General features: G+C 44.4%; 1 protein-coding gene across 1 annotated transcript in view; it reads left to right on the top strand.

Annotated features, from left to right (window-relative positions):
• The window catches only part of MYO5C (myosin VC), a 1,267,761-nt gene that overhangs the window by 1,072,097 nt on the left and 183,503 nt on the right, over nt 1–12,161 (top strand). Inside the window, exon 32 of the mRNA XM_078684841.1 lies at nt 11,538–11,706. Coding sequence (XP_078540967.1) covers nt 11,538–11,706 — 169 coding nt within the window. The remainder of the gene's footprint in view (nt 1–11,537; nt 11,707–12,161) is intronic.

The following is a 12,161-nucleotide window of genomic DNA, read 5'->3' as shown; positions in this document are numbered from 1 at the left end:
CCACCCCGACAATAATTGGTCTTTTACCACTATCCCACCACTCACGAGAGAATCCATGCTTTTGCTACTCAGGCGTGTTAAGTCGGGTTCTCCAGCCGACATTGGCCCAGCACGTATTCTTTGTCAGCTCTTCTCTGCATGCCCCTCTCCTGCCATTGTCCTTCTGAACAACTGTTTTACCTCCGGCATCGTTCCGGCCCCCTTCAAGACTGCTACTATTCTTCCCATATTAAAAAAAACAGGAGCTGACCCTTCTGTCCCTGCTAACTACCGCCCCATTTCCCTCCTCCCTTATCTGGGTAAAGTAGCAGAGTCCCACGTCACCCAGGCACTTAGCTCCTTTATAGAGAGCAGCAACTATCTTGCACCCTGCCAGGCGGGCTTCCGCCCCCGTCACTCCACTGAGAAGGTGGTCATTTCAGTCATGGACCAGCTCAGGGAGGGACTCAACACCAACATCCCCCAGGCCCTGGTCCTCCTCGATCTGTCCGCCGCCTTTGACACGGTGGACCACTCCATCCTCTTATCCCGTGTCAGGGCGGCGGGCATAGGGGACCAGGCTCTTACCTGGATTGGATCCTTCCTGGAGGGGCGCACCCAGGCGGTACACCTTGCCGAATTTTCGGCCCCACCTAGCAGGGTGAAATGCGGGGTTCCCCAGGGCTCTTCTCTTTCCCCTCTTTTGTTTAATCTTTATATTTTTCCTCTCGTTTTTGCACTTCAACAAATGGAGGTCATAGTTTACAATTATGCTGACGACCTCCAACTCATTTTTAATTTTTCCGACCCCTCTTTAGGGGCCTCCCGCTTCCAGTCTGTCCTGCTGTTTATCCGGGCTTGGATGAATGCAAACCATCTCAAACTCAACCCGGATAAAACAGAGCTGATTCTGACTGGAGGCGGCAGCAACCCCTGGTCACCTTCCTTTTGGCCCTCTTCCCTCGGTCCCCCTCCCACTCCTTCCCACTCTGTTAAGACCCTTGGAATCATGCTTAACCACCATCTGACACTTCACACTCACATTAGCACTATTGTTTCTTCTTGCTTTTTCACCTTACGTATCATCAGGAAAGTGTCCCGGTTTTTCTCTTCCTCAGCACTCAAGCTGATTGTGATGGCCATGGTTTTATCAAAGATCAACTACGGTAACATCATTTTCAATGGCCTTCCCGCCTATGCACTCCAACGTCTTCAGACGGTGCAGAACCAGGCAGCTCGCCTGGTGCATGTCCTACCGAAATATCACCACTCTTCCCCCCTCCTCATCAACCTTCACTGGCTACCAATCAAACAAAGAGCCCTTTTCAAACTTGGCTGTCTTACTTTCCAAGCCCGGGCAGGTACTGCCCCTGCGTTCATCAATTCCGCCATCATCAACTACTGCCCCGCTAGAGACCTACGTTCCGCGGCCAAATCTCTGTTAGTCATTCCCCGGTTCAAGAAAAAACGCTCCGGAGGTCAGAAATTTTCAGTGCTTGCACCTACCTTTTGGAACTCCCTTCCCCTTCCCCTCAGATCCTCCCCTTCCTACTTGGAGTTTCGTAAAGCTCTAAAAACCTTCCTATTCCAGCAACCTTTCAGTCCATAGTCCCTGATGTCCTCTTCAGTCTTGAAATCCAATAGCGCCAAGAAACTGCTCAGTGAATGCGTGCTCTATAAATAACTAAAAATTCAAATTCAAATTCAAATAGGATGGCCGTCCGCAATAATTTGCAGACGTATTGCATCACTGTGGATGGGATAGCATTAGTGTTCGTAGTGAGTGCTGAAGCGGCATACCCGTTTGAGATTTTCTACTCATGGGTTACCTTTCCAGCAGTAAATGCGGATTCTGGTCTGTTTCACACTTGTACTCCCATGGCTGTGCCTTTGAACTACGTCCCATATGGGACACTGAAGATTTCTATTTCTGCATGGCAGCATCGCATTTGGTTTAATGGTGCCCTTCCCCAATCGGTGACGGCAGTTCGGTTGGGCACTTTGTCCATTCCAGGGGCCACGTGGCTGGTCTCGGCCGGTTACACACCACATCCGCATCACAATCAAGTCACTATAGATCTTATAGGCTCTTGTGCAATACGTTTCCCGCCACGTCCAAACAGGACCGCCTGGCGTTGCGGGGTAACCAGCTGGACCGGCCAGGATGAAAATGAATCCCGTCATGGTTAATTCGGTCATGGGCAAGCGGCCCCAAGAAAAGGATGATTTACCTTTTTGGCTTGCTGAGAAATTTGACCAGCTGGAAGTAGTATTTCCTAATACGTCTCCTGTTGAGAAACACAGGATACTAACGATTAGTTTGCAGAAAGACCTAATACCAGAGGTCGCTGATTGTGAAACCTGGGGTAAGATATTTGCGACAGTCTATACTAAGTGCTTCGGCACTCCGTTCATGACTGTCCTACACTCCGTCATTAAACCTGTCCAGGATGAACACGGGCGGAGGCGGCTGTTGAATTGGGAATGAGACTCGTTGGAGCGTTTGAGGTTGTTTCCGATCTCGTCCTCGCTAATGTTAAGGGGGATGCTGTGGCTTCCAGGTGTCTAATACTTTACGCGCAGTCCCCGATGCCGATAAGCCCCAGCAGTTACCGAAAATCATAGCTGATGCTTATAAAATCATTGGCTGTAATAGTTTGGGTGTTAAGCCTTTTGCTTAAACAGCAGCCCAGAAGCAAACTAAGGTGGCGTCTTCTGATAAAGATGAGCGCCCCTCTTTTCCAAAACAGAACTGGAATAAGAATAAAAAACAGGGAAAAAAGCAACAGAAACAGGGGTCACGTCGTGCTTCGCCAATGCCTGAGTCTACTGAGCGCATATATGATTTGCGCGACTGCTCTAGTATTAAGTCACCTGATCGTTTTCAGGTTCCTGATCAACGTTCTCCTCGCTATTTGCAGGCTACATTGGTCTCACCAACCAGTGGAGGAGACCGTGGCAAAGGTCGGGGTGCCCAGCAAAGCAGAGAGCAGCCCCGCAAGACCGAAGGTAAAGACAAGCGAGACGACTCACCACATCAAAGACGCCAGTTTCAGAAGACGAAAGTTGCCACTTTAACAGCGAGGTATGCCACGGATAGTGAGAACACAGCTTCGGAACCTGACATGGGTGACTCTGTTAGACAGCGCAGCGGAAATTACAGTAGTGCAGGAAGCATTGCGTCCATTTCTGAAGGCGACAGCAACTGACACGTTTGTTAATGTTGAGCCAGCTGACACTAGAGTGGCTCCCCCTGAAAGACTTTATGAAATTGTCCTTTTAATTGAAGGTGACATACAACGTACTATAAAAGGGATATTTTGGTAAAATCTGACCTATGACATTTTGTTAGCGGAGGCTGATTGGCCCCCGCCTTTCGTTCTGTCCAGTCCACAAGGGGAGGAGGTAATCCTCCCTGCTTTCGCGCACATAGTGCCGAAGGAGAATGCTCTGAACTTTGCAGAAGAGTGGGCTAATGTGCTTGCACCGGCTGTATACCAACTTAGTGTGGATGGGACAAATTTTCCCCCAGACATGAGATACCATTGCGGTCTATGGCACAGCCTCAACCCCAATATCCCATGCGACGTGAAGCAAAAGCTCCTGTGGCGGAAATCCTTGAACAATTGGAATATCAAGGTGTGATTAAAACGTGTGTGTCTCCGATGAATAATCCTCTTTTTACTGTGACTCAGCCCGATGGCTCGTATCGTTTATTTTTGGGTTACCGGCACTTTTACTCTCATTGTCGGACCTGCGCGGTACAAAATACTCACAGTTCTGCCCTTGTGGATAGTCTTGTGCGTTAGTATTTTAAAACCACACTTGACCTATACAATGGCTTTTTTAGCCATAACCTAACCTGTCCCCTATTAGTAGTCAATGGACAGCGTTCACCAGTGGCGGTAAACAGAAACAGTTCAGAAGATTAGCTATCCTCCTTGCCACCCACATAGTCTCTCTTTTAGAGAGACTCGACCCAGATGCATGTTCGTATGTGGATGACATTTATCTCACAGACGAATTATGGCCGCATCTGTGTCGCTTTGACCGCATCTGTGTCGCTTTGACCGCATCATTTGAATGTTTGCAGACTTCGGGGACAAATTTAACTTTGCAAAATCACACATTGCAGAGTACACAGTGATGTTCCTGGGCTATGAGCTCAACAATGAAGGTCAAGGTTAGCGCCTCACTTCCTGGAGAAATGCGCACCACTGCGCACTCCGACAACTCTGAAAAAATTGCAATCTTTGCTGTTTTTTTTTTATTTCAGGCATACCTGCATTCCCGAATAGGCCCATCGTATCAAGCCGCTTTATATGCCTTGGTACAACCTACTTTTACCAAATCTTGCTGGCTGCCTGAACATTCTGTAATTTTGCATTCTTTGCAGTCTAATCTTCTTGAATTTAAATTCTTGCTGACTCGTGACACCATACAAACCTGGCAATAAGAATCGTGCCAGGCAAAGTGGGTATCACGTACCTGACTTTTAATGAGGGTGACACAGTCCCTATTGCTTACAAGTCACACTTGTACACTTCGGCTGAAATGCGGTTTTCCACTGTGGAAAAAGTTTTGACTGCAGTGCAGATGGCGATACTGAAAGAACGGGCACTGTCGCAGGGGAAACACATGTTGGTTGTTACACTGTATCCTGCCTTAGAGGCAGTGACGAAAGCCAGTGTACTGAATTCTAAAGCTTTACACCCGCGGTGGATGCAATGGGCCACGTCCTTGACATTTCCGGATGTCACGTTCATTTTTTACTCTTCTTTGCAATCACAGGAGTACTTGCAGTATGAATTCGTTCACCCTACTTCTCGGACCATGTGCCCGCTGGAGGACTTCCATTGTATCATATACACTGACGGATCGGCGCAGCTGGTGACGGTTTCAAAACACTCTTATTCTGCGGCCTGCGCAATAGTGGTTTGTAATATGGTGAATGGAGAGTTCCAGTCCGATAAAGTGCATACACAGACATTAGGGTACTGTCCGGCCAATTGGCAGAGCTACGTGCTCTGGTGCTTGCACTGGAGTATGCAGACCCGTGTGTGGCTACTTTTATTGTGAGTGAATCTTACTGCTGTGTTCAGTCTTGCAATGACAATCTCTTCTTTTGGACTTACAATAACTATCGCGATTCCAAAGGTAGCACGATTAAGCACAAAATGCTTTGGGTTCAAGTGGCTGAGCTTAAAGAAAAGCTCTCTCTTGTGTTTGTGATTCATACTCTTGGTCACCAACGCGTGGGGTACCCCCTGTTGGTAACTGTCTTGCTGATGAAGTAGTGAAGACCGCAGTTGCGACATAGTTAGTAGCAGCGGTTACATGCTCCAAAAGTAAGATTGATGGCAGCTATTGCCGCAACAGAGAAGGGAGGTAATTACCCTAGAGGTTTCCCTTCTAAATACTTTTATCTTTTAAGTCCTGGTAAAGTTCCCTATGTGAGAATTAACGATGTTGGTGACAGGTTGATTCCCAACGCGGACTGCAGCTAAGCCTTGATAACAGCAGCTCTCGAGGGTATGGCCTCGTCTCACGCCGGCGTGTCAGCTACTGTATCTCTCCTACAACAACGTTACTGGTGGCGTGGATTGTACAAACATACGCGTGAATATGTCCTTCATTGTGACATATGCCAGCAGATTAAACCTTCAACTGCCGTGCGCCTGCCCCAGACACAGTTGTACATATCTAATAAACCACGTGGGTGTGTTTATTTAGATCACTGCGGTCCTTTCTCCTCTGATACTGCGTATAAGTACATCTTAGTTGCAGTTGATTTGTGGACACGCTTTGTTTGGGTGTGGCCACAAAGAAAGTACTGTCATCAGGGATTTGCGTGTCTTTGTGAGAATTTTGGCATGTGGTACCTTTCACTCGGACCAGGGTCCAGCGTTCCCCTTTAAGGCGTACAAGGATGCCATGGGTTCATTGGTGGTCCAAGTCAAATTTGTGTCTCCACACAAGCCTGAGGGCAATAGTGTTGTGGAGCGAATGAACTGTGACTTAAAGCAATCCTTGACAGCTAAGATTTTAGGTGCAGGCCGGAACTGGCTAGCCCATCTGTATAGCATGCAGCGTGCACTTAATAATCTCCCTAGAAGGTCTCTTGGTGGGCAGACCCCATACGAAATACTCTTTGGCATCAAAATGTTTGTTCCAGACCTTGAGGGTCTAGACATGGCGGGGTCTGCTGCATCCTTTGACATAGATGAACCTTGTACTGTGTTACAGGACCTACAAAAGACCAGAGACAGTCATGCAAAGGAACATTTGCCCTCAGCATCTGATGCTGCTCTTCAGAATCCGGTGTATGGCTGGATACCCCTAGTTGGTGATCTTGTCCGAGAGAAGGTGGAGAACAAGGAGCTTGGCCCCTCATATTGTGCACCAGTTCCTGTGCTGGGGCGTGCAAGGTACAAGAACAGTCATTTTACCACCACTTCCTGGTCGCAAGGACAACAGGTACATCTCCATTGACCATGTCAAATTACAGCGAATGTCCGATTCTTCTTAGTATGACTCCAGCGGTGTCTTGTCCAGCGATGCTGAGAAATTCTGTTTTGGCTCCAGCGAGTTCCACCAGGCCTGACATCGCCATTGAGATGCCTATACTTACTGATCCTTTATTGAATACACCGGCTGGTGAACCCATTTATGAGACAGCCTATACCTATCCTACAGACTTGTCGATGCCTCATTTGCAAACATCTGCAGTTAACCAGTCACACTTTTCATTTGACACTGACTCTGTTGCACAAAGTCCCCATCGAAAACTTTGATTTTTGCTGTTTCGTTTAAGAAACACTTTTTGATACCCCCTTGGACTTACTTTTGGCTAGTGCTTTTTTCAATTTTTTTGTTCATGTCAATTGGATTTGTGGTGTATTTTTTCAGTTTTGTGAATGGACACTATGTTAAAGAAAGAACTTCAATTTGGTTAATTGATGGAACTTTGGCACCCCACTCCTCATCTCACATCATGAAGAGGGACCAGACTTTTGTTAATATCACTGCTTGGCCCGTTTTAGATGGGATTGTATGGGATGCTGTAAGATTTAAAATCCATGGTCCCACAGAGGTTATTAATGTTCCCAATGTACTACGTGTTTCAATGGGGGATGTGATTAAACAACATATACACTCTGATGAGTTGGATGTCCAAGCCATAGAGGCTCTGTTTTCTGATTTGAAATGTTATGCTGCTTTTGATGCTGAAAATTTATATTTAGACTCAGCCAATTATGCTGATTTCTTTGGCTACCAACACTATGGCAATCATTTTCTGCACAAAGCAAACACATTTAGAAATGTGGTTAATTACACACAGTGGGAACATTGTCCGGCTCCCATTGAAGGCAGCTCAAAAACTCTTTTGAATTTTTTTTTACAGATTTTAATCAATCAAATCCGGACGCATTTTATTTTAAGATGACTGGCAAGTCCTCTTCCAAAGTTAGGCTTACCCACACTAAATTATTATATTCTAACCCCTTTCTTTACCAATTAGCAGTTGGGGGCTATGAGCTGTGGAAAGATACTATTGATCTTAAATCTGTTTGGGGTTCTAAAGACTGGCAGGTAAAAGGCACTGAGGCTTTGCATCGTGCATGTCTCATCCCGAACCATATGTTGTTTTTTAATTCGACAAATTCACAGACAACCTGCTTTGGATTGGCTACCTCTAAAAAATGTAATGCTCCCTCTCTTCCTGATTTAGGAGAATACCTGACATGATCTATTCATACAGATTTGTCCCTTAGTGAATTACAGTCTTTGTTGCTGAATTCGTCCTTTAACATTTCCGGTTTCGATTCCGTGGTTGGTTGTTATGACAAAAAAAGTTCTGATTTATGCCAACATCGTTTTCTGGGTCTGACCCCGGGCTATACACAGGTAAGGGTAGATCCCCGTTTTCAAAGTGATCATTCTGTTACTACCTATTCGGTAGGCAAGTCCTGTCAGAACTGGCTCAGACATTCCACCTTAGCGTCAGTCAAACTCCATCTGTCCAAATTAACTGAAGATGTTGATCTGAATGACTTTGTTAAGGGCCCTGTGGGAGGCAGAGCGAAACAATGGGTATATGCTGTGTACAATGAAGTTTGGAAGCTGTCTCATATTGAGCAGCTTCTAGATTACGTGAAATAGATCAAGAACATTTAGAAAAAGTGCTTGCAGTTGTTGATAACAGCAATAACACCCTTTCTTCCCGAATTTCCACATTAGACAATATTGTTTCTTCTGTTGTTGATATAGTCCAGGATGAAATATCTGTTTTGTATCATGGTCAAAATCAGTTATACAAATTGCTTGGACATTACAAACGTTGAAGGCCAGTAAAGTGTCTTGAGACTACATGAATACTTCTTCTCTATTTTTACTATTTAATTTGACTGTAAAGCAACAATTCATGTCGATGCAGGATGCTGCAATTCACTTTTGCATATTGAAAAGTTAGAACCGTTGCCTTTTTCTGTTGCCGAATCTAATTCAGCTGTATGGCTCATTCATGGGTTAATAACATTGCATTTACCACTATTTAAATTTGATTCATGTATGAAGTACTATGCCATAGGCAGGTTTGAACCTTTAGTTAGCGCTTATCTTCATGAAGCTTGGTCTCTGCCATTTACCTATAGGTGCCTGAGGGAGGGTAAAGAAGTTTATTTGAAAGGTGAAGATTGCACTTCCACACCTGATCACTCATTAGTTTGCAGGAATCTCCAATTGCACGGCTTTTGTAATTCCAACGCCCCAAATTTAGCATGCTTTTTAAAAGGAACTCCTGTCCCAGCAATAAGCCCGACTTTCAGGTTGCTAGCAAACAATAGTTATTTGCTTTTAAATAATGAAAACTGCTGTGGCATGCTGGCAGGAATACCATACATTGTGACTGTTTCCTAACGTGTAGTCTGCTGCAAAAATTTGCTGTTTCCTCCTCCACATGGGAAGCTTGATGTATCCATCTGGCTTTCCATTCCGACCTTGACAGCAGACTTCAACAAGATGAGTCGAAAAAGGGCTCTTTTGCCTCAAAGGAAAGTCGCCCTTACATCTATGCGTGAAACATTCGTCCTTCACGTGGCAAACACTCGCACAGAGGTACATGCCCTTTTAAATACTGATCTCCCCCTGCATTTCGGAGTTTTGATTCACACAATCTTTAATGCCTCATCGACCACTGGCTTGGCGCACTTTTTTAAAATTGTAAGTTCTGGCCTTGTGACTTCATTCCAACTATATTTGGTGTGATACCGGCATTTTTTCATTCTATTTTTTCCAGCCTCTTCGGCGGTTTAGCATTAATTCCCATCTTGGCTGCCGGTATACTGCTGTTGGTTTGCTTGCTCAAAAATGGCTGCACAATCTGTGCCTCATGACAACATGCCCCGGGTGCTCCAGCTTCGTAACCGAATGCTTGATTACTTTGGAGCACTCTCGGTGGCTACATTAAGTGTGACGTATGGATTATCTTTCCGGTTCTCGTATTTTACATGCGTGCAGCCTGTCTTCCATGGCCTGGATTGCGGTTTCGAGTGGGCTCTGGATTTGTGTCTCTGCAACACGGTGTCTCCTAACCCTTATTATGATCTACTGATGAATCACTTAGTTGCTCATGAGTTAGACTGTTCTGGTATTGGAATAATGGCCTGTGCAGCGGCACATGGAGTCCTAGGTAATTGGAACATATGGTCTGCAGCCCATGATTTTCCGGCACGCAGTTATCTCGAAGAACACCTGAGTTGTCCTCTGATGGTGTTAGAGGCTGTCGAAGAACATGTGTGTTCTTTCCCTTTATAGAATTGGATGGATGAAATGCTTTCGGATGAGAACAATGACTTCCTCTTGGAAGCAGTTGCAACGTACTGTGCTTATACTCTTTTGGATTGAAGTATTTTCAGCTTCAAACGCATTTTGTGACTCATGATTTTTTGTCTATTTTTTTTGTTGCTCAATTCACACTCTGCGCCTTGAACACTATACAGCCCCTGTATCGTGTAGACTAAAAAACTTTTTTTATATTGCTGATTCGGAATATTACTCCCAATTCTACTGTTTGGCAAAATTTGAACTTAGTTCTGTCACACTCAAACTTGAATTCTGCGTTTCAAATTGCCCCCCGTCCTGTGCGCCTTTCAATCAAGGGAGAGTGTAGTGAGGGCTGGGCCTTACTTGCGCTTACTACTAAGTTAGCATAGGCTTATTATAAGTTTAATCACCATTTTTACCTTTTGGCCGCTTTTGCACACAACACTATATGTAACTGTTGTTGTAAGTTATGCTGCGCGAATTGCTTCAGATGAGAATAGCTTGTTTTCAGTGTCCCTAGACTCTACAGCTCGACCTTAGTCTGCACAGTGAGTGCTGATGCCTCCAAGGTTAACAAAACAATATTCGGTGTTGTTCGGGCTGATCAGCTCTGGGCACTAGACATAACATGCACGCAGCTGTAGCAAACTGAAACCCTGGTGTCTTTCATATAGCACTGCATGCATGATTTAGACACTCTGACGGAAGCCCATTTTCCAGAGAGACAGAGAGCTATTGCAGATCCTGATACGATTCACTTCTGATGATCTTGGAGGTATGGGGTCCCCTATTCAAGCCTAAGAGACATTCTATATTTTATAAAACAGAGTTCTTAGATAGGGAGGGTGGCATACTAGGTGCTATATAACCTGTTCCCACCATCATTATAAAATTATTTCTCCTTTTGTGTTTTGTGGAGTTGTAACAATGCTGATCGTATTATTTTTAATCATATGTCTGCTTATGCTTGCAAAAATACTGCATCTTAGAGCACAGCGTTAAGATAAATATTTTAAACTTTATCGTGTCTCTTTCTTTACCCATGTTGTGGACTGGTATGAGAATATAACGAAAGAGTATTCTTGATTCTCACCATTCCTGAGAGTAACCTAAGTCGCATGTTCTGGGTTGGCTAATCAATGGTACCTTTGCTATAGGACAAAGAGCTAATGTGACACTGATGCTAGTTGGTTAGGGGTTCTAGGTACTGAGGTGAGTTTTTTGGTCCACCACACTTCACTGATATCCTGGGTCTCTGTTCACAGTTCTGTGTGTGAGCAGAATCCCTGCAACAGCGGCTCTTTACTCTAGAGGTATCTATATCTATACCTTTCATATTGTTTCATTCAACCCTATGTACAGCGCTCCGATACCCCTGGGTCATATGCCCGCTTTTTAAAACACTCTAAATAAATAAAAAATAAAACATGTATTTTTTAGCAGCAATAAGCACAAACATTTCATGTTTGGTCATTGCTGTTTGAATATTTCTAAACATCTTGTAATTGTTGAAATATTTCTAAACATTTGTTAATTGTTGTTTGAATGTTTCTAAACATTAGGAAATGTATGGCTTGGAACCTTGTCATAACTATGAGTAGCCCATAATGTTTGAATAAAAGAATAAACTGTAAGTGGGCGACAAAATAGGATGTAGATTGTACCCGGCCGATGTTCTATATGTTGGTCTGGTTTTAATGCCATGCGTTCATCAATTTATTTATTTATTACAGAACATTAGAGGTCCAGAAAGAGCAGTTTCTGAGGGAAAAGGAGGAACTCACCCAAAAAATACAACACATGGAGGAAATGAACAACAATCTGAAAATGCAAAACGAAACAGAGAGTGATTTAAAGAGCAAAATGAGGCTTGAGTCATCTCGTCTGACAGTGGAAAACACGGTAATAAACTAAGTGTCTTAAATACTTTACTCGTCCAAAAGCTTATAATAAATGTAAAAATTAAGTTTCTATCAATGTGGATATATATTACAGTGAGTGGGATTTTGAGTATGGCTCTGTGAGTGGGTGTATGATTGGCTATATGGGTGTGTGAGTGGTTTTATGGATGTGCGAGTGATTGGCTGCGCGGCCCCATGCTTTGTTATTTCAGGCCCTGCCTCGTGGAGGTGGTGGTCCCTGAGCCCAAATACTTTCATGGGGAGGGGTGTAGCGTGCATCCCTCTCCTCAAAAGATTTATTTATGTATGCCCTCCAGGGGGCTCAACTAGAAATGAGCGCCGAAGGCCATGCTTGTTTTTTTCTTTTTTTTAAAGTTTTCCCGAGATTTGCTGATCCATCATAATTTTTGCCATAACAATTTTAAAAAAATGCTTTTTGGCCCTAGTGGGGCCTAG

This window comes from Lissotriton helveticus, chromosome 3_2 (genome assembly GCF_964261635.1).
Source record: "Lissotriton helveticus chromosome 3_2, aLisHel1.1, whole genome shotgun sequence".
Classification (NCBI taxonomy): Eukaryota; Metazoa; Chordata; class Amphibia; order Caudata; family Salamandridae; genus Lissotriton; species Lissotriton helveticus.
Note: the sequence above shows the minus strand (reverse complement) of the source record. Positions and strands in the feature narration are given on the sequence as shown.